The sequence below is a fragment of the Spermophilus citellus genome (genome assembly GCF_964194105.1).
Source record: "Spermophilus citellus genome assembly, chromosome: 3".
NCBI classification, from domain to species: domain Eukaryota; kingdom Metazoa; phylum Chordata; class Mammalia; order Rodentia; family Sciuridae; genus Spermophilus; species Spermophilus citellus.
In genome coordinates, this window is record NC_138184.1 from 141292185 (window position 1) to 141314169 (window position 21985).

Here is a 21985-nt window from a genome sequence, read left to right on the forward strand (position 1 = left end):
CTGTGGCACTGAGATCTGCAGCATCCTATGGGTCTCAGTCCAAAAGGCCTGCGCTGGCAGGAGAGGGACAGGTACACAGGTGTGGAGCCCACCAGGCCCACCGACCCCCTCTTCAGCTCCCACAAGGAAGATGAGCAGGGAGAAGCAGCCAGAGGTCCCCCACAGGGAGCTCCTGGTAAAACAGGGACCTGGATCCCTCCCAGATGGAGCGAATGCTCACCCTGGCCCCAGAGATCCCTTCTCACTGAAAATCTTCAAGTGAGCCCTCTCAGTCAAGGGCTGGACTCCAGACCATTCTTCCCACCTGGCGCCTCCTCCAAATACCGGGGGCATGAGGAGACACATGGAAAGACCCCTAGCCATCCAGCATAGCCCACACCAGCCCTCTGGGAGCCTCAGCTGCCTCCAGAGTCGGCTGACCGTCCTCGAGTATTCTGAGGGACTGAAGACAATGTGTCTGGAAGTGACACTAGGGACATGTTGATTCCTGGGCTTCCATGTGAATGGGGCACAACGCCTTCATTCCAGGAACACACTTGAGGGGCTCAGGCTGAGAAACAAGTCCCAGGCGGTGGTGCGGGGAGGGGGACTTCCTGGCAGCAGTGGCCTCGGGTCCTCTGGGCTCACTCACGGTGGAGATGAAGCAGTGGTTGCTGTCCTGCTCGGCATAGAGGATCCAGTCTTTGATGAAGACAGAAATCGCCCTCAGCATGAAGGACACAAACAGGTTCATGTGGATGAAGTTTCGGGTGCAGTGCAGCTTCCTGCAGGAGCAGGCCAGGGGAGGAGGAGGACTTGACCCCAAGCAAGCAACCCCAAAGCACTCACACCCCTCCACCCTGGGCTCTGCCCTGGACCTGCTCTTGCCATTGTCTCAGTGGGGTCTGCCACCGAGTCTACCTGCTTCTACCCACCTCTTGATCCTGGTTTCCAGGCCCCTGTAACCTGTGCCCCTTCTCCCTCCTATGGCCTCTCTATCTACACTAGGAAGATGAAAGTGAGCAATGCAGGTCTCTTGCCCAGCTTCTGCCTGGCTGTGTGGCCCTGATCAAGTAGGCTGCCCTCTCTGGGGTCAGGTTTCCCATCTGCTACCCCAGGGGTGAGGGCTGACATCCACAAGGAGGGGACGGGAGGCACTACTCTCAGCAGAGGTAGGTTGTGTGGGCTCCAGTGTCACTGGAGTCTCACCGGAAGCGACACAGGATGACCATGGCAGTGGTGAGCGTGACGAGGGAGGTGCTGTAGCCAACAGTGTAGAGGGCCTTCACCGACAGGTAGTAATAATCCTAGAGTAGGACACAGGATATGCAGGGATCCACATGGGGCAGGTCCTCCCACCCCCACCCCCAGACCTGCACCCTCTGAGCCTAGCTTCTCCCTGTCTCCTCCTAGCGATCTTACCTCCACTCCCCTACTCCCAGCTAAGCTGCTTATTCCACTCTGCAGGGTAACCTTCTGCAGATGTGGCTGGGGGTGTGGTGCAGAGATGGAGCCCTTACCCAGCATGGAACCCTGGGTTCCATCCCCAGCATCTGCTCAAAGGAAGAGCACTAACCAGTCCGTATAGACAGCATCCTTTAGTTAGATGTGGGAGGTAGGAGGGGGAGCCCGCATGTGGGGCCCAGAATTAACTCCTCAGGTTCTGGATCCTAGACAAGACAGTGTCCCCAGAAGGGACAGGAAGTAGGAGCTGGAGGATAAGGCAGTATGACAGCTGCTTCTCGCCACAGCAGCTAGCTTGGATACACAGTAGGTGCTCATGAATGTCATCTAGAGACCTGTCTTTTCCGCTGTCCCACCACTTCTGGGGAACAGGGCACAGACACTCACCTGGTCCCCAGTCTCAGTGTCATAGTCGTCAAAGCCACAAGCATCGAAATAATGCGGGAAAGGCTCCGACCAGCCATACTCCGTGCAGTTCCGGCTCACCACACCCATGTCTGCAGAGAAGAGAACACTCAGTGAGGCACAGAATGACTTCAGAGAGCCCCGAGATGCAGATGCAAATATTACTGCTTAAGTAGGAACCAGAAACCCATGTGTCCGCTGGAAGACATGAGGTCCAAGGAGTCAGTGACAGCTGATGGCCTGCAGCTCAGTCTTTACTAAGAACCATAGGGCTGGGGAAAGCCATCTTTTAGCCAGGGGTAAGGGGACTGAGCCTGTGAGTCCAGCAGCCCTGCAGCTCTCCTTCTGGAATATTCCCAAATACCTGCCACGAAATGCTCAAGTCTCTGGATCAGTGCTTCTCAAAGGTCCATGTGTAGAAGAACCATCCTGAGACTGATCACAAATGCAGATTCCAGTCCCTGCAGCCCCAGGGATTCTCAGCAGGACATCTGAGTGTGTCCAGGAATTGCCTCAGGTGACCAGAGGTGTGTCTTGAGCCCACTCTACAGGTGAACTTTACCCTAGCAGCTGACATTCTGCACCAATGAGACACCTTGCTTAATCAACAAGGACACTGAACTAGCTTAGGACCTTTTTTAAGACATATACTCCAGTTTGGTTTTTGGTTAAGTTTTGCCTTACAGGGTTTGCTGGTCTATTTCCTGTTACTAATGTACTTTAGTTTTTCTTCTGATGGCCTTAAATTAAAGGCCATCTTGTGTGATACCCAGGGGAGGCCAGGGTAAGACACAGCCATTGAGCCATTTGCTAGCTACAAAAAAAGCATTCAGCCTGGTTTTCATTATTCGTGGGGCTGTTTTAGCATCCCATGGTTGCTTGGTTCATTTCTCTCTCCCATCACCAGATGGTCTGTAAGGTACAGCCACAAATGATCAGGGGAGGTAAGCAGTCCCCTTTCGTCCAGCGAACACCTCGATGTGGCCCCGGAGAGACGTCAGTCCTCAGAATGGTTTCTTGGGAGTTACCTGGCCTCTTAGGACACATGGGGATGGTTCTTCCCCTCATAGGACTCAGTGACAAGGGGCATAGGGCACAGATTGCTGGATAGAATTTTCCCCTCTGTGACCCAGGCTGCCAAGGTGGGTGGGCAGTGGTTCAAGGAGACCCGTGGCCGGATGCAGAGGCCAAGAGGAGAGACTCCTCTTCCAGCCCACATCCTTGCTGGTTGAGCTGGAAAATGGAAGGCCAGTTCTCTTCACCTAGGAGAGTCAGAAACATCTTTCTTGGGACTTGGAGACATGAGCCTGCAGGGAAGAAGAGTTCTGCCCAGCAGCGGGGAGGGAGAGTCTGGTCTTTGTCACCTCTATAATTTCTCCAGTGCCGAGTTCTGTGGACAGGCTGGGGAGAAACCTGGCAGGCCCAGGCAAAGCCAAAGAGCTCACTTCAATCCCACAGTGTGGTGCCAAGCTGCTCCTCCTTCCAGAAAATCTGCTCAGGCTGCCCCTGGCAATCTCTGGCAATCTCCTTCCAAGTCCCTCTAAACACTTCTTCAGAAAGTCTGACTGTCCCAGGGGAGGCAGCACCTTGCCCAAGCCCCTCCCCCATCAGGGCTTCATCTCCTCCCTACTCTGCCCTTCTCAAGGTGGTGAGAAGAGGAAAGGAAGTTGTTTTGAAAAACAATTTTTTATAAAACTGTCCTGGAGTGAAAAGCCATTTCCTCTCTTTTCTTTTCTTTCTTTTTTTTTTCTTTTTATAGCCTAATGTAGGCACAGAAAAGTATAAACCTTTTTGTTCCAGAACTGTTCCTTGAATATTGTTCTGATAGAAATCTCCGGAAGAGCGTTCTCCAGATTGTCAGAATCCTGCAGTGACTGCGCCCACATCACCAGGCTGCTTTGCCCCAGCAGTTTCATAGAAGCCGGGAATTTTAGGGTTCCTGAATGAGCACCTGCCCATATTAGACCATAGAACACCTGGGTATCCAGCTAGCAATGCGCATGCTCATCCTGAGGCCGAGGCCGAGGAAATCAGAAGACTCTGAGGGTGAGGCCCTGGAATCTGTGTTTTAATAAGCCCAGGAGAGGACTGTGATGTGCAAGTTTAAATTTGGTTTGAAAACCTCTACCCTACGTATCGGAGTTCAAAACTATCAGGAACCATCTAAAACAGGGGTTCTTTGCTTAGAATCCACAAAGGGGCTTCAAGAGATCTCCAGCTCCTATGAAATTGTAGGAACCATGTTCTGCCTTTGCACCTAACTGCCATCTGCCATGGAGACAAGCTGTACCTGTACCTCGAAAGTTACCAACCAGTCTCAGATCTCAAAGCCACAGAGGGCAGAGCTCAGCCTGCAATGGGGCTCTCAAAGCTCCCATGTCAGCAGACGCCCTCCGGTCAGCCAGTCCATGGTGGGTCCCAGCCTGTCCCTTACCTGAGAGACCCAAGGAGTTACTGCCAGCAAAATCAAACTCTCCTGTAAAACACAGATGTGGGCATGTGTCAAAATGCCTGGTTTATCAACTTGACGCAATACCACTGCTTACTTTCCCTGCTGTGCCTGGGTCTGGAGGGCCTGGGGACAAGGTCACCAGACAGCCTCACACACAGTGGCTGCACACCCTTCTGACTCACAGCACCTTCTGACACCCATCTCCTTGGGTTTGCATTTCTTGGATGCTAAGGATGATGCATGACTCAACCACCCACCCCACCCCTCAGGAAACAGGAAATAGGCACTGTCAGGAGGGCAGGAGGACCTTCTGCTGAGAGGAAAGGGAAGGAATGGAAACGAGCAAAGAACAGCAACAGGGGTCTAGGACTTGGGGTTCCTTGGGTCCTCATCTCGGTCTCCAGACCCACTCCTCATCAAAGGGAACCCAAAACTTCAAAGGCTTCATCCCCAGAATTTTATCCTTCTCTCTTTACTCTTTATTCCCCTTCCCACGCTCTCCTATGCCCAAATCCCATGCTAGCCTAGCAATGGACCCACATTTCATCTCCATTTCTTAAAAATCCAGTTTCCAAGCTGACATGCCACCTCCTCCAGGAAGCCCCCCATGACCTCACTGCTCTGCCCATATGCTGCATCATCAGCTCTCTTCTATTCTCTGGCTTCCCGTACATTCTACCTTCTCAGCAACTGGGGATATGAGCATCTGTACGGATTCACTCACAGGTCAGGCCTGCGCACATGCCTATGCATTGGTGAGTCTTGTCTTTCCAAACAAGCTCATGATGGCCTGGAAGCCAAAGGCTGTGTCCTCCATTGCTCCCACCTTCAGGGTGGCTGAACAGAGGTGTGGGGAGGGGAGAAGGAGAGAAGAACCTGGTCTCTGAAGAGCCTGCCATTCCACCCAACCAAATGCTGATCCCGGCAGTCAGAGCCTGGGATCTCCTGAGGCTAGGCTCCTGCTACATACAGAGATGGACAGATGGACAGCGGTCTGTCCTCACCAAGGTTCCTCTTACCGATGGTTTCCGTCTCCCAGACTGCAACAGAAAGAGAGAGAGAGAGAGAAAGAGAGAAAATGCAGAGGTAAGCAGGGGTGTGCAGTGGGGGGTCTGCTCTCACTGACCACTTCCTCCTCCTCCCCACCCCCAAACTTCGGAGAGAGTTCTGCAGGGGGTGCAGAAAGCAGGACTACACCCTGGGCACCATCAGGCATGAGAGACTTCTACCTCCACCTCCAGAACAGAAATGCGCAGAGGCATCTGGGAGGAGGAGAGAGGGTGGAGCTCCCACACCTCCAATATCTCCAAGGTCCTTGCCGGCTGCATTACCCCTGGAGCTTCCTGAGAGCTGAGAAAGCAAAGGAGACATCCAACCCACACGTCTAAGTGGAAAGACAAGCCCACCAACCAAGCCTGTGAACAGAGGTGCTGGAGTCCCCGCCTTAATGAACCATTAGGAATGGGGTGTCACCTCACCGCCTGCCTGCTGCTGAGGGAGAGAAGCTGGAGGAATGTGCATCTCCAGGAAATCTCACTCGACTGCAGATTCTCTTTGCCTTTTGTGGCAAGAAGCATTCTTGGCATGGAATCTGACCCAGAGAAGATGTTCAGTAAACTTTAAATAAATGACTGAATGAGAGCCATACATTCATGGGGGAAGTGACTAAGTTGGTTTCTAGAGGAATGAATGAGGAACGGGGCTGAATCACAGGCTGTCACTGTGCCTCACAGCCCTCCATTCACTGTGCTCCTTGCTCCAGCACTTCCCTGCCAGTCTCCTTGGCCAGAATTCACTCTCTAGCCTGTTTGGGGTCACTCACTCAAAGTCCCCAAGCCCTTGGGGTGGGGAGTTCAGTTGCCACCCTCCTTCTGGGTTGGCAGAGGTTTGGAGGTGTGAGGGATGTGGACAAAGCAAGGTGGGATGTGTGGGAGACAGGCCCCCACCTTCTAGGGATGGGAGCCAGAGATGGGACTCCAACATGTGTCACTACCTCTCTTGGCCACCTCCTGCAAATCCCTCGCTTTACGATATTGCTGGAACGTGAGGTTTGAAAGTGAATTTGCCTTTTACCTCTCATAATAGGAACCCCCCAGTGGATATGCAGCCATTTAGAGTTTACTTTATATATATATATTTTTTTTTTTTTTTCGATACCAGGGATTGAACGCTCAACTACTGAGCTTCATCCCCAGCTAAGTTGCTTAGAGCCTTGCTAAATTGCTGAGGCTGGCTTTGAACTGGCGATCCTCCTGCCTCAGCCTCCGGAGCCATTTGGACTTTGTCTTGCCCCTGCCCCATATCTTTGTGTCCTGCATCACGGAGCTCAGCCACCATGTCTATCCCACAGGCTCCTAAATCAATCTGGGGCCCCCAGAACTCTCCACAGAATTTTAATGGCCCCCAGAGATCTCAAACTCAGACATGCCCAAAATTGAGTTCTTGTGACCCCCCACTTCCCTGGTAGGAAGGGTGCCATCATACACTCACCCCAGAATCAGCGTCCATAAGTTACAGACTACACTGTTTCCACTGTGGATAGTGTCCTCTCCTAGGAGCCCAGGAGCTTCTGGAGGCCAGGACCCCCAGCTTCTCTTCTCCTGAGCCCTCATAGCTACCTAAGGGCAGTGAGGGCCAAGGAAACGCTTTGTTAGCAGACATGCCTGCCTGCCTGCCTGCCTGCTGTGAGGCCTGGGCACCATGCCCACATCAAGTGGTCCATGAGTGTGGATGTGGGTGAGCGTCATGAGCCCAACTGCACCCTTCACACTCCCGCTCTGCCTGAGGGTGTCTAACTGCTGGTCCCTGTCCACGCATTCCCCTGGGCCTCTGAGAATCTCTGTGACTGTGTGACAGCAATGACAACATCAGCTACCACTGACCACTGAACATTCAAGATGTGCCAAGTCCTGCACTACACGGTGACCCACATGCATGACCTCACTTTATCCTCAGAGACACCCCATGAGGGAGCCACCATGCCACATTCTCACCTGGCAGACCAGGGCCTTAACTGGGAGGAGTGAACTGCTTTGCTCAAGTCCTTAGGAGGGTGAGAGACAGAGCTGGTGTCAACCCCACACCAGTGCACACCCAGGTGTCCCTGGGGACTGGGTGCCATGTTGAAGGAAGGCTTGTGCACCCCTACAAGTGCTCTGGAGCAAAGACTATCTGTTCACAGGGAGCCAGTCCTTAGTGCTTGTCTTTGGGAGCCTGGGCTGAGCTCAGGGAGCAGGTTAGATCAGTGTGGCCTAAAGACTGGGCTCTACCCACCTTGGTCCGGGTTGAAGATCCGGAAGACATCGGGGCAGCTAACGAGGACCATCTCCCCTACATGGGCTGGCTTCCAGCAGGTTATATTGTCCCACATGCCAGGGCAGCCTGGGGGAAGAGAGCCATGGTGAGCATGGGTCTACACACACACACACACACACACACATGCACACACGCACGCACACATGCACATCATCTCACACAAATACCATGTTAGTGCACACACACCACACCACACAGAACCAGTCACAAACACGTGCATGCACACATCCCACAACACACGCTACACTGTGGATGCCCACATGTACAGCATACACGCCACACTTGGATGCTCACGCCTGTATTCCCCCACTGCCCCCCACACAGAGGCAGGCTGGGCCGTTCATGAGCCAGGCTCTTGCCGAGTGGGTGGGAGCAGCTGCAGAGGAAAGTGGACTTCCTGTCTGAGGGAAGGCCAGGTCTGTACCTGAAAAGCCTCTCAAAGAGGAGGTGAGGCACGAGCCTCTGCAGGTGGTCCTGAGGTAGAAAGGGGGCCTCACCTGATCTTACCTGGCCCACAGCCCCCAAGTCCTGCAGGGTTGTGGGGAGGGGAAAAGCACCAGGCCAGGGCAGGGCCCTTCAGAAAGGGGCTGCCGGGTCTCTCGAGCAGCCCCTCCCACACGACCTGCTCCAGACTTCCTGCCTCGGCAGCAGCCTCCCAGGGCCAGCACAGTGTGGTCTGGCCTCAGCTCTACCTCCTCAGTGGTGGTCAGTGGTCGCTCACCCTAGGGGTGGGGGCTGGAAGTGGCTGGTCTGAGGCTGCTGCCTGGCCCCCACCTGCCTCAAAGGGCAGGCCTGGATGGAGCCCACAGTTGGCCCCCAGCTGGCACTTGGAGGAGGAGCACAGATTGATCAGATGAGAAGGGAAGGCCATCCAGGCAGAAGGCTGCGTGTGCCACGGCTGGAACTGGGAAAGGACCTGGAGTCTTGGAGTGGGATGACATGAAGGAGGCAGGGACCATGGGGGAGGCTGATGGAGAGGATGGCAAGGATGCACTGAGAAGTGCCTAGGAATCCTGAGGATCTGGAGACTCCCTGGACGTGAGTTGTGAGGAAGAAGAACCAGATTTTTGGATCTGGGGAGCTCAGAGGCCCCTGCCCCCTCTGCTGTACTCTCTCCTTCCAGCCACAGCCAGTCTCCTGTTTATCACCTCTGTCCCTCCTCTATGCTGAACTGATCTCACCAATGTCAACACTGACCTCTTTCCTGCCGAAATCAAAGGATGATTTCAGCTGTCTGCCAGCTGCTCTGACCTGAGCCACCGGCCACACACCCGGAATGAGCTCCCCCCACTCAGATACTTGACATGCCCAGTCCTGTTTCCAGCCACTCCCTTAGGGCTGAGTCTGTGGCCAGTTACCTTGCTGGACATTCCCACCTTGGGGGACCCAAGACCAATCAGAAGCAGATGAAGCAGTTCGTGCCTCTACTCAGCATCACCCACTAAACCCTCATCTCTCCCAGCCCCAGAAGTGTGACAGCCATCCCACCTTGTTCTCTCTCCTCCTTTGTGCTCCATGTCAAATCCTGCTGGATTTCCCTCCAGATGATCGTGGAATCCTCTACCCTTCCCTGGGACCACCGTTACAGCCTCTTCTTGAATCTCCATCAACCCCACACAGCTATGACTGGTTTTCAAAATGAGTATCCGACTGGGTCACACCCACCCTATGAGCAGTTAAAAGCTTTCCGTTCTCTTAGCGTCCCAATTCTTCAACAGAGTCCCACAGTCCCCCTGCCATCCTTAACTCCAGCATAAGGGAAGTAATGAGAAAAGGATGTCAAGTGAGAAGATCCTGGAGGAGGGAAGCCCAGGGACCCTCATTGGCATCTATGGGGTAAGCCAGCAAAGTACACACAAAGACACAGTTAGACAGCGTGCAGAGGTGCAGTGGGGTGGCCGAAGCACAGCACATCAGACTGCAGAGTAGCTTCGGGAAAGGAACCTGGTCTGCAGAGAGACCATGGGCCACGGAGACGGCTCCCACATCACAGCAGGAAAGCAAGTGACCTCCGCACTCCACCTCACAGGGCTGCTAGGAGCACTAATGAGTTCCTACATGGAAAGTTCTCCAAATAGCACCAGGCTCCCTCTATGCAGACACACTGTTGTCATTAGCATCAATTTCACTGCTTTAGTCAGGTGTCCCTGGACAGATGCCAGGCAGGGGAGAGGGCTTGGAGCATGAGGCCATGGTCTCTGTCAGGGTCCACACTATTGGGTGCTGTTAGGAGCAGGAGATATCTATGGCTTCTGGATGTAGAAGACCTCTTCTCCCAGAATGTAGATCCTGCCATTTTAGAATCCACACCCTGACCTATAGCATTCTGCTCTTGGAATGTCAGAATTTGGGAGCTGGGAATAATGCAGTACTTTGCAATACTCTGAGTCAGCACACCAAGAGGTCAAGGACACTGAGGATTATATGAGGGGCGCCAGCCCTGGGTCCCAGCAACAGGCCACTGTCAGGGATACCTGTCTATCCACTACAGCAAGACATCTAGCCAGCATGTGCTTGGCTGTGACATTATGTCCTTGAAAGAGACCCAACAGCACATCTCTGGCCGCCACAGTTTGTGTTGACCGTGAAGCAGCCATGGAGCGTGACCATGTCTGGCCCACACTCCAGGGACCCCAGCCAACAGATGTTCCTGTTACGCGGAGCATTAGGCCCTAGCACAGCCAGCTGCTGCTGCCAGCAGGGCAGGGGACGCAACTTCAAGACAGCAAGCAGAGATGTGAGGGCTGAGAGGCAGAGGGGATGCAGGAGCCAAGTAGGTGGCACGAGGGGTGACAGGGGATCCTGGGATGGAGGGTAAAGAGGTGGTGGCAGGGAAAGGGGTGCATTCTCCTCATGACCACTTAGAGTGTCTGCCATGTGCCAGGGACCCTCTAGGCACCAGGATACAGGACTGGAGGAAACACACAAAGCTACAAAGCTCACAGGGGGTAGGGTCTTTCCTCGGCATCTGCACTGGAAGCCCCAGACTTGTGTTCTGGCCTCCTCTGCCATGGCTCATTCCTGAGGTGCCCATCAAGGGCCTTGTGTCTCTTGGGACGTCCAATTCTGAGTGACCAGAGCTCAAATCTGGAACAGAGATTCCCCAGGGACTTGCTGGTGCCTCGGAGATGGCCGGGGCAAGCAGGAGCTGCCCTCCAAGGAGCACTGGACCCGGCACCCCACCCCACCCCACCCCATGACCTGGAAAGGCTAAGGACCCTCTAGCACAACTCTCAAAGTCCTCCTGGTGTCTTCTTCAGTCCCCATCCTGGGTCCCCTCCAGAGTCCTAAGGGCAACTCCTGTGGCATCGGAGCAGACAGGAAACCTAAAACGAGACCTGGTCACCCCATGTCCTAATCCCAGTGTCGGTTTAGTGGACATCCTTGAGCATGGGAGCTCACAGCCTTGGAGCCGAGGAGAGCAGGAGGGGCTCTTGAGAGGGCCTTAGGTTCCTCTAGCTAAGGACAGCAAGATATTTTCCCGCCACTCAGGTAAAATGCGACCTGTTTCCACATTCCCGTTCATTTCACACTCCAGTCTCAACACACCTTAGTTTGGGTGAGATTGGAAGCTCAAGGATGCCTTTTCTCCTTTCTCCTCTCCCTCCTCCTTTTATTCTTTTTTTCTCTTTTCCCTGTCTTCTTCCCCTCCCCCTCCCCCTTATGATCCATACTCAAGAAATACGAGTCAGACCCTGCAGAATGCTACAGGAGTGAAGAGAAAGGATCCTGTCTCTGCTTCACAGAACTTACAGTCTGCCAGATCCTGCTAATGATTTTGGATGTTATGCTAAATGCTCAGATGCCGCCAGATGGTGGTGTCTTAGTTTCCTGTTACTGCTAAAAGTTTGTAAGCAACTTACTGTCTTCAAATGGCACAAATTATTAGTTCTGGGGGTAAGAGGTCTGAAATGGGTCTCGCTGTGCTGAAGTCAAGGTGTTAGCAGGGCTGCGCTTTTAGAGGTCCTAAAAGAGTCCTGTCTCCTTTCTTTTCCAGATTCTAGAGGCCACCTGCCCTTCTTGGCCTATGGTCCCCTTCCCCTATCCTCAAAGTCAGAAGCTGAGCCTTCTCAACTCTCCCTTTCTGACTCTCCCCTCTTCTTTCACTTATAAGGACTTTCGTGCTTACACTGTGTCTGCTCAAGTAACCTGGGAGAATCTCCCCATCTCGAGACCCTCAACATAACTGCCTACGCAAATCTGCATCCCTCTGCCATGTAAGGTCACATTCACACAATTCCAGGGAATAGGATGTGTCTTCTATCTCTGGACAGTGGCAAGGGTCCTTATTCTGCCTACCAAAGGGCTTTTGATCTCGTTCAGTAGTGTGTGAAGACAATATATTTCAAGAGCTGAAAGCAGACATGAAAGACTTGTCAGGGCACCGCTGACACCCTGGAGAGGGATGAAGGAGTCTGACAGGGAGCAATGGCCGCAGAGAAGAGTCCTGTATAGGACAATGTGGAGACAGGGATGACAGGGCTTGGAGGCAGACCAGCTGGACATGGCTGGCCAGAGTGCTAGAGGTGGTTAGTGCTCACCCATCTCACGTGACTTATCATCACATCCTGAGTTTTTAGCCACAGCAAGAGGATAGAAATGATGGACTAGTCTCTAAAACGCCCCTCACAGGATTCCAGAGCCTTTACCTCTCTTCCCTCTCTGTAGGACCCTTGCATGTCACAGGCAGAGTTCACATGGGGGTGGCAGTGTTCCAGTTTGGGAGGTGCCTGAATAAACTGTGTGAAGTGGGACTCTGCCTCCACCTCTGCTGACCACACTGGCCTGTAATATAGGCAAGCAAGAAATGTCACTGCGCTACATCTCTGAGAGTATACAGTTGATTTGTCACTGCTGTGTGGTCTAGACTATCTTGAGTCACACAAGGAAGGGCAGAGAGGTACCATGATGTCACCCAGATTTCTGGCTTGGGTGTCTGGATGGATGGATGAATGAATGAATGGATGGACTGACCGAGAGATGAACTGATGAATGAACTATGCTATTTACTATAGTGGAAAGGGCTGGGTGAGCAGCAGATAGAGGGGATGTTTTTCTTTTTTAAATTTTGAGACAGGGTCTTCCTGAATTGCTTAGGCTGCTCAAACTTGCAGTCCTCCTGCTTCAGCCTTCCAAGTAGCTGCAATTACAGGCCTACACCACCATGCCTGGCTGGAGAAGGAATTCAGCAAGTTGGAAATCAAGACTTTGGTCTGGTACACGTTTAGTTTGAGAGAGCAGAGTGGAGACAGGTATCAAACAGGCAGCTAAAAAGTCTGGGGTGTGGTGTGGTTGTGGTGTCTCATGCCTGGAATCTCAGTAGCTCAGGAGGCTGAGGCAGGAGGATCCCAAGTTCAAAGCCAGCCTCAGCAACTTAGCAAAGCCCATAAATATCTAAATAAAATATTTTAAAAGGCCAGGGATGTGGCTCAGTGCTTAAGGGCCCCTAGGTTCAAACCCTGGTACAAAGAAAAAATAAATGTCTGGGGTCCACAGAAGTCAGAACTGGAGATGAAGAGTGGGTGGGGTCAGCAGGGATGCTATTTGGGCCATGGACTGGATAGTCCAGCAAGAGAGCAGAGCTCAAAGAAGAAAGAAGAATAGCCTGGTGCTGACAGAAGAGAGGATGCCAATGTTTAGAAGAGGAGCTGGCAGGGAAGTCGGAGGAGGGACACCAGGACAGGAAAGCAGCACGCCAGCCAGGAAAGCATGTCTCAGGGAGGAGACAGACAGTCAAGCGCAGCTAGCATCATGTACCCCTCTGTTTCCTCCTCCAGAGAGGCCAAACATCAGAAAAGGTCTCCATCCCTCAAGAGAATGCTCAGCTCTCGGCAGCCCCACCGCCCCAGACTCCCTTTCCACCTCCTATCATCCCTCAACTCTGTGCCACCCCTGCCCCACACCTCCTGGGCTGGTCTGCCCAGACCCCGCTGTGGAACTTGGTCAGAGGAATCTGGGCAGTGGGCAGCTGGGGATACTGCACACTCTCTGGACTATTCCCACCGAGCAGCCAAGGGATGGTAGCGAGTTGTGACAACAGGAAGAATAGAGACCACTTAGGCAGGTCAGACTGAGGGAGAGTACAAGAGCTATTAGCCTTTGGCTGGAACAAAATATGGAGCTCATCTCAGGTTGTCATGGTGATGATTTTGTCCAGTTCCACACAGTGTTCAGAACCCCTAGACCAGGGACACCAGAGCGACAGACAAAGCGGTGGTCGTTCCCTCCAAAAGCCACCCCAGAGTCTCAGGTATTGTGAGAACAAGGCCCCCTATCTGAGCACAGAATTCAAATATTAAAAAATGATTCAATTTACTGAAATTCACTTTACAGCCAAGGCTTCTGTTAAAACAGTGAGGACCCCCACCTTGACCCGAGGTAAGTGCTGGAGGGGAGAGGAAGGACCAGAGACACAGCCCTCCTCATTCAAATCCAGGGATCCCTAAAGTGTGGGCCCCAGGCCAGCAACACCACTTAAGAACCAGGTCTAGGAATCAGAAACTCTGGGGATGGGTGTCAGTGACCTGCATTTGACAAGCCTCCAGGAGAGTCTGTTATATGCTTGAGTTCCAGAATGACCCAGCTAGGAAGACAAGGATCTGGACAGAAATGGAACCCTTTGTCAGATATGGCATCCAGGCCTACAGGGAATACTTCCCTCTGAGCAGAGCAAGAGGCCCTGCAGACCCCTGTTTCCCCACACCTAGGGCCTGCTTACCCTTGAGCAGCTGAGGGGACCAGACAGCAAGCTCATCCTGCTTCAAGGGTGGGGGAGCCCCAGCCTGGCCCTGAAGTGGTTCCCTCCTGGGGGCCTCTCCCCTTCGGAGGAGGGTGGAGGGGCTGAGGCACCTGGCATTCTGGACAGGATTCAGAAGACCTCCCTCTTCCATGTCCCCCAGCACGTGGGACCCCATGCAGAACCACACCTGAACAACCCTGCCAGGATGCAGCATGGCTTCCAGGCTGAGGGGAGTCAGCAGCCCTGGGAAGAGGAGATGCTGGCTGGCCCTGGGCTGGCAGGATGCCCCAGGACAGAAGAGGGAACAAAGCGTCTCCCAGCAGGTGCTCCCTGAGGGCCGCAGGGGCACCGGGCACTGTGTGATGGAGCAGCAGTTCCCACGCAGAGCCGTCCTTTCTCCACCTCTTCTGGCCACAAGAATCCTGCAGCAGAATGGCAGCCCCTGGCTGGGATGGCAGACCTGGGCACTGGCCCAGAGCTGGCTCTCACCCTGGGTAAGACTCGCCAGTGACCACCACCTCTGACCTCAGCGGCTCTGTGTCACGTGAGAGCTGCACTGGGGTTGGTTCCAGACTCATTCAGCATTTAGGGGTTTGGAGTGAGATGAAAACCACTAAATGCATCTCCAGACCTCCTCCTCTTCTTCTCCAGAAACTCCTTTAAGACACATAGAGGGTGTTCAAAAACCCAGCCAGAAAGCAAGTTGCTGCTACTGTCCGTGGCCACCTCCCTGTCGGTACCTTCAGCCTCTCTCAGCTGCCTCCACTCTGAAGACCACCATCCGCATGACCATCCCATGTTCTCTCTGGGACAGCGGTCCCAGAACGAGTGAGGAGCCAGAGTTTGAGGGAATGCAGGTGGCTTCCCGGGAGCCCCTCAGCCCCCACCACACACACAGGGCCACATGCCTGCCCCTCACCTCTACCACACCAGGACCAACTGACCCACTTTACTAGATCTACAGGATTATAGGGAGAAACTCAATGTACATAAGCAGGTCATGTACAGTCACATGCCATAATGACGTTTAAGTGAGTGATGGGCTACACACACACCACGGTGGTTCCATAAGATTACAACAGAGTTGAAAACTCCCAAAGCTCAGCAATATCACAGTCACTGTACTGCTGTACATAACACAGTGCACAACTCCTGCATTTGTGGTGGGAACAAACCTGCATTGCCAGTCATTTAAAGGCATAGCACAGGCAATGATATACCGCGCACAGTACCTGATGATAGACAGCTGTGCTACTTGTTTTCATATTTGCTGTACTATAATCGGTATCACCATTATAGACTATTCTTCTACTTATCAAAGTTTACTGCAAAACTGTATGCCCTGCTCTGCAGCCTCATACGTCCTGTAGTCTCCTGGTGGAACCAAGGGGCCACGTGGAGTGACTGCCCTATAGCACCCACGTCACACGACCACCAAATCACAGACAAGGCATTCCTCAGAGGGTCTCACTACCACCAAGCGAGCAATGCCGGTAGATGTGTGTGTGCTCACATGTGTAAAAGCACTGCCCTGAGTTCACACTCGTAGATACCAGAACAAGCCATCAGGCTTTGTTTTTCCATGTTCTGTTGTGTTTCAAGGGCATCTGCTGCCCTTGGGCCAGCCTCTCTGCAGGTGTGCTTGCTCAGGGACAGTGCAGCAGCGGGAGGGCTGGCCTCTCTCAATTCCACCCCAGCCCAGGTTAATAGCCTAGTGCACAGCTGTCAATCATGGTTACTCTCGGGTTTGGTCTCTGCGGGGAATGGGTTCCCTGCCCAGCCTGTGCCATGGGAGCTGCTCTCCGGCTTCACATTATAGCACACCCTGGAGGGTGCTGTTCTCAAATAAAACTAGTGATTCTCAACCTGGGTACTCTTCAGAATTAACTTAGAGGATCTTAACACATACCAATGTGGAGTAGCCCGTACAAATGCTGATGAGGCTGGGCCTGGGAAGTTCTGGACATCCGCATCTTGCAATCTCCCAGGGAGCTTTAATGGGCTGAACCACGAACAGGGGTTGCAGTTCACATTCCACGAGTGTGTTTAATTTGGAGCCACGAAGAAGCCCAGCTCCAGCCAAAGGCACTCCTAGGAGCAGGCCTGAGGCTCCCGTGGGGACCCGGGGGAAATTAAGGCCCTTGTTTGGCAGCTGACAGTGGGATAACACTGTCCTTGAACTTAAGCCCTGGAAAGGAACCCAGAGGCTGCCTGATCTAAAGCCCCTTGAGGAGGGTCCTCCAACCTCAGTCTGCGGAAACAAGCTTTTCAGACCACAGGCCGGATGCAAGCTCCTTGGAGGTCAGCCTTCCGCAGTGGGCCTCCCCTCGTCCTGCCCGCTGCCCCTCTCCTTCCCAAGCAGGTCACTGGAGGCTGAGAACCTGGCTCTTATAAAAACAAACGCCCTCCAGCCTTCACTAGCTAAGAAAAGGGCAGGCCTGGGGCACACACCCAGGGCCCTCCTCTCCCAGCTCCACTCTCCAGCTCCAACTTCCTCCGCAGCTGTCTGACCTTTCCCTCCAACAAGGAGAGAAGGGCGGGTGCCTCCTCACTCCTGAGCTGCAGTGCAGCGCAGTGGCGGAAAAGGTGGCTCTGGAACCATCTGAATGCACACTGCAGCTCCACCCTCTCTGTGTGGGCTTAGATGTGAGCAGACAAAGAAATGAAGGCTCTTGGGAACAGCCTCATCTGTAAGCAGGGGGTAGAAACTGCCCAGACATGGTGCTGCGTACATGGAGAACCCAAGGACTGCCTTCTAAGTGCTGGCTATGACGCTCCCTGCCACCTGCCACCCACCTCTTTCCCTTCCCACCTTTACCCAGGCCATCCCCACCTGGTTCACATTCCTACCTCTTCCCTCCTTCCCTCCAAGGCCCAAGCTGGCCCCCAGTCCCTCCCTGCTCTTCCAGAAAGCCTTTGTGGATTATTCCAAATGGCATGCCTAGAGGAGTCTCAACACTCCCCAGAACTCAGACCTAGAGGAAGATGGGTCACCCTCAAGGCCCCCATGTTGTGACATGACGACTCCAATAACCGTCGTCTCTGCTGAGAGCTTAGTAAAGCCCATCACCATCCCCTGCCCTTCCCACCGATTTCGTCACTTAACCCAATATTCCTGTGTGGTAGGTATTATTTTTTCCTCCATTTTGCAGACAAGAAAATTAAGGTGTTATGTACTTTCCTAAGGTCCCACAGTTGGTGATCTGGGAACCGGTGCTAGGTTCCCAGCATGTGGTTCTGAGGCTTTATGTCCCAGTGGCTGTCTGGGTTCAAGGTCCACCTCTGCCTCGTAATGGACTGCAACCTTAAGCAAATTGTATAACCTCCTTATGCTTCGGCTTCCTTATGTATAAAATAGGAGCAGTAATAGACCAGCCTGCCAGGTTGCTTTGGTGATTGAATAAAACACACACACATAGTGACTGGAATAAAGGAAGTCTATATAAAGTATTTGGCCATTCACATGACCCATTCTACCATCTTCATTTTATAAAAGGAGATCTTTTTATAAAAGGTCCATAGCCACAGAGTCAGGGGTCTAGCTGGGCCCTCAGAAAAGTGCTTCTTCTTTCCTGATAGCTCTTCTTTCCTTCTGCTTAATTTAATGTCAACCCTATCCGGTAAAGCTCTACCCCTTGACTCAGGGAGGGCAAAGATAGAGATGTGAGATCCTCTTCTCTCCTCTAACAGGCCATGGGTGGGCAAAGCCTTCTTTCTCTCTCTCTCTCTTTGTCTCTCTCCCTTTCTCCATCCCTCCTTTCCTCCCTCAGAAGAGACCTGTGCCCTCCTCACTCTTGAAGAACCCTTCACACCCTACCCCCTCTAGGCCGAGCCTGCCTATCCCTACCTTCACCTGCCCGTGAGAGGCACCGTCTCCTCCCCTGAATCCCCAGTACACAGGCTCCAGCTTTCCCCACTGACTCTGACCTCTCTGAACTTGACTTCAGGGCTCTCATGTCTGCCTGCATTCCCTGACCCTGGCCTTGCCCTCACTCCACCCAGGCCAGACACCTAAGAATCCAGCTTCTCCTGTGAGTCCAAGAGTGCAGGAAAGGTGAGCGAGCAGAGCCGAGCCAGGGAGTGGATGAACGAATGAGCTGGGGGGGGGGGGGGCAGTGAGTGTCCTCCACGGGCTTCAGGTCCCCCACCCAAGTTCAGGTCTGGGAGTGACCTGTGTCACTGCTGCTCCACAGGGTCCCTGAGGAGGGCCCGATGAGGTCCTGGGGAAGGATTCTCGCTCAGTGGGGACTGGCCACAGCTGTTCCCCTACCTCCGCCTCTTGTGGAAATGGACTTGAAATGTGCAGACACTCACTCCCTGGGACAGCCAGCCCCCAGGATGGCTCATCCCCACACCCCAGACGGGGCTGCAAACAGGGGCACTCCGTCCCCCCAGAGGTCAGGCACCTGCCCCCTGGCCTCTTGTTCCTATGACTCTCTTCGTCTGATTCACCCACTCTCGGTTCTCAGCTGCGGTCAAATGTCCACCCATCCTGGGGGCCCAGCTCAGGGGTTCTCAGCTTTAGCTTCTCACTTGAACTTGATGGGAGCTTCTGAACCTGACAGAAACTGCGTGAGGTTCTGACTGAAGCTGCAGGATCGTGGTTTGAGCACCTTCTTCTGAAAGCTCTCCTGGCAATCCTGACGTGCAGCCAGGTTTGGAAACCAAGGATCTCGGTTCAACGCCACCTTCCCCAGCAGCCCCTCCCCATCTCATCACGAAGGACTCACCTCTTTCCCATCCTGAGCACACTCCCCAGCACTAGACAGCCCGTCCCAGACTGGTGACTGTCCCCACATCTGTCTCTGTCTTGCTTCAGCCAGGTCACCGCTATGGGCAAGCCTGTCTTGTCCTCTCAGCCCAGGGCTCAATAGATGGGTGTAATCTCCCTGCAGTCCCTGCCCTGGCCCCACCCTCAACCTCTACCCTTGCCTCCTGGACCCCTGTGCTGCTCCACCCTGAGACCTGGATGCAGGAACAATGGCTCTGGGCTGGGAGGCAGGACACCTGCAATCCAGACCTCCACATGGGCTCTGAACATGGCCTGCCCTCAGCAGCCCACTCTCCATGAAAGACCGGGTCGGGACAAGTCTTCATTTCTTTGAGTTTCCTCCAACCACACCCATCTGGAAGAGGGTCCCATCTGAGGTCCCTTCCTGAGTGTCCCTAGTTGGTGGGACCCAGCATCCACTTTTGCCGTCAATCAGGGCTAAGCAGTGTCCACTGGTCGGTGGGGCAGGCAGGCCCAGCTCGGAGCAGTGCCTTCCCAGCCAGTCTGCACGGAGAAGCAGCTGGCTGTGGAGTTGGGCCCAGTGGGACCGCTACATTTAACTGGGCTAGAGATTAATAAAGTCTTCAAACAGATGGTGCTCAGAAGAGCTGGGCGGATCTGAAGGGAAAAGCGCATCTTCTGGTCTGAGCAGACAGCCTCACCCTTGGGTAGACCCGCAGCCAGCAACCGAAGCAGGAGCGAGGCTGGAAGGGCCGCTGGGATGCCCCAGCCAGCCCCTGAAAGGCCCTGAGACAGAAGGCAGAGGGAGTCTTTGGGCCTGGGATCCCATCTGCAAAGCAGGGGAGTTGGGAGGGGAGGGTGACATGGGACCACTGGGGCTCATCAGGGCTGCATCAGTCCCTGGGGACATGTGAAATGTTGGGAGGCACTTTTTGTTTATCTTTGGGATCAGGGGTGTTATGGACATTTAAGAGGACAAGCTAAGGATGCTAAATGTCCTGCACCATGTAGCTCCATCCAGCACAGGGCATGGTACCCCTCCCCAGATGAGGCCACCCCTGCACCAGACAGTCTCTGAGACTGGGGAGCTTGCTGCCTTTCCCCCTGGCTTCTGATGGAATGAGCAGAGAAGACAGGAAATGACCCTATGCTCTGCCCTAAGCTGACCAGGTGCTCTACAGCCCAGCTGCCAGCAACAGCTGCGTCCCTGCTGCCATCAGGCCCCTGTGGCCTGCTAATAAGCTTTCTGACAGCCACTGCCCGGCCCAGCACCAGCTCTATCATAGCCTCTAGGTGAGAGAAGGTGGTCACATCCAGCCACCAGAACAGCCCTGAGCCACCCAGGACAGACTGGCTCCAAGCAGGGCAATCCCTGCCGCACTGCTCAGAGCAGATGAAGGACACCATCTCCCAGAGACCTGCACCCTCTGCCACCCCGTCCAAGGTGGACCTGGGGCCAGGAAGCTGGTGCTAAAGGCCAGCCTGCATGTTCTGGGGACACCGTGCCCTCCCAGCCATCCGGCTCACCTGGGGAGGAATCGTTGAAGCCCAGCAGGTCATTGGCCCTCTGGATCTTCTCCAGGCACAGGGCCTGCTCCTTCTTGAAGATGCAGTCGGAGTGCATAGCGGTGGCCTGCAGGGGACACATGGTATGGGTGGTGGGAGACCCACCTATGACACCTCCTACTTAATCCCAGGGGCATGTCCTAGAGAACATGTGCGGGGGGGTGCAGAACCAGGAAGAGGAGAGTGGCAGAAAGACCTCAGGGCAGCAGGGGGACATCCTCTTAGTCATGAGGGCCACGAGGGCTCTTCTCAGTCACCAACTCAATGCCTGGCCTTGGACAGATCCCACTCTTCTCTTGGGTCTCAGTTTCCACATCTTATAATAATTTTAGCAATCCTATATGTAGCACTTTACTAAGTACATGCTTTATTCTGAGCGTTGTGTGTATGTGCACACATGAGCACACAGACACACATATATGTGTGTAGATATCTTATAAGTATTAGGAAGTAGGTATTATTTTTTATCATTTTCCATATGTGAAAACAAGTAAAGAGATATGAAGTTACTTGCTCAGTGTCACATGGCTTAGTAGACCATAGAGTCGGGATCTGAACCCAGATGTTCTGGCTCCAGAGACCACAAGGATCTAACTACTTCAGGGGCAAGCAAGGGGTGGGGGCGAGCTCAGGGTCTCTTTTCTCGGGGCTGGTGAGGAAGTGGCGCCCTCTAGCTGCTGCAGGTGGAGGAGCAGCGGCTGCAGGCCAAGAGGCCAGCTCACCACTCTTCCTTGACTGAGAGGGAAAAGTGAGGCTCAGAGGAGTTAAGGAAGCACAGCCCAAGGTCAGGCAGTGGTTGCTGGCAGATTTGGATTCTAGCTCGGGATCAAGTAACTTCACAGCCATGCATGGTATCATGACAGTTGCCTCTGCACGCTGTCACTTTAACTCAACCCCCAGGCAGGATGGTTTCCCAGGGGACTGTCAATGCGTGGAGAAGCAGTCAGCAGACATCGGAGCTGCCAAGGGCCATGTTCAGGGACACTTCCAATCCCAAATGCTCACAGATATGCAGGCAGCTCCCCCAGAGAGGGATGCGCTTGTCTGTAGTCACACAGGGAAGCAGAACAAAGACCTGGACCTCTGCTGGTCCAGGTCAAATGGAGGGGCCAGTACTTGGGAAGCCTCCTTTTCCCACTTTCTCTCCTTATCCTTGCTCAGAAAAGACATGAGCAGAGAGCAGCCTCCTGGATTCAAATCTGGCCAGGCCTCCTAAGCTGGAGACGAGAAGATCAAAAGACCCTTCTGCAGCTCTAACTAGGATGCCTGCATACGGCTGAGCAGGCTGTGTACTGCACAACTCCAAACGTGACCACACATGCCACTATCGTAA

General features: G+C 53.7%; 1 protein-coding gene across 9 annotated transcripts in view; it reads right to left on the reverse strand.

Moving 5' to 3' along the window:
• ADCYAP1R1 (ADCYAP receptor type I) overlaps positions 1-21985 on the reverse strand; it is a 51599-nt gene that overhangs the window by 18701 nt on the left and 10913 nt on the right. For 4 of the 9 annotated variants that reach the window (XM_081286759.1, XM_081286764.1, XM_081286763.1 and 1 more), the window contains exons 3-9: positions 20614-20719; positions 7574-7681; positions 5320-5340; positions 4283-4324; positions 1831-1940; positions 1189-1286; positions 632-764 (exon numbers count right to left, since the gene is read on the reverse strand). In XM_081286759.1, coding sequence (XP_081142885.1) covers positions 632-764; positions 1189-1286; positions 1831-1940; positions 4283-4324; positions 5320-5340; positions 7574-7681; positions 20614-20719 — 618 coding nt within the window. The remainder of the gene's footprint in view (positions 1-631; positions 765-1188; positions 1287-1830; positions 1941-4282; positions 4325-5319; positions 5341-7573; positions 7682-20613; positions 20720-21985) is intronic. The other 5 variants (XM_081286760.1, XM_081286765.1, XM_081286762.1 and 2 more) reach the window with 3 other exon arrangements.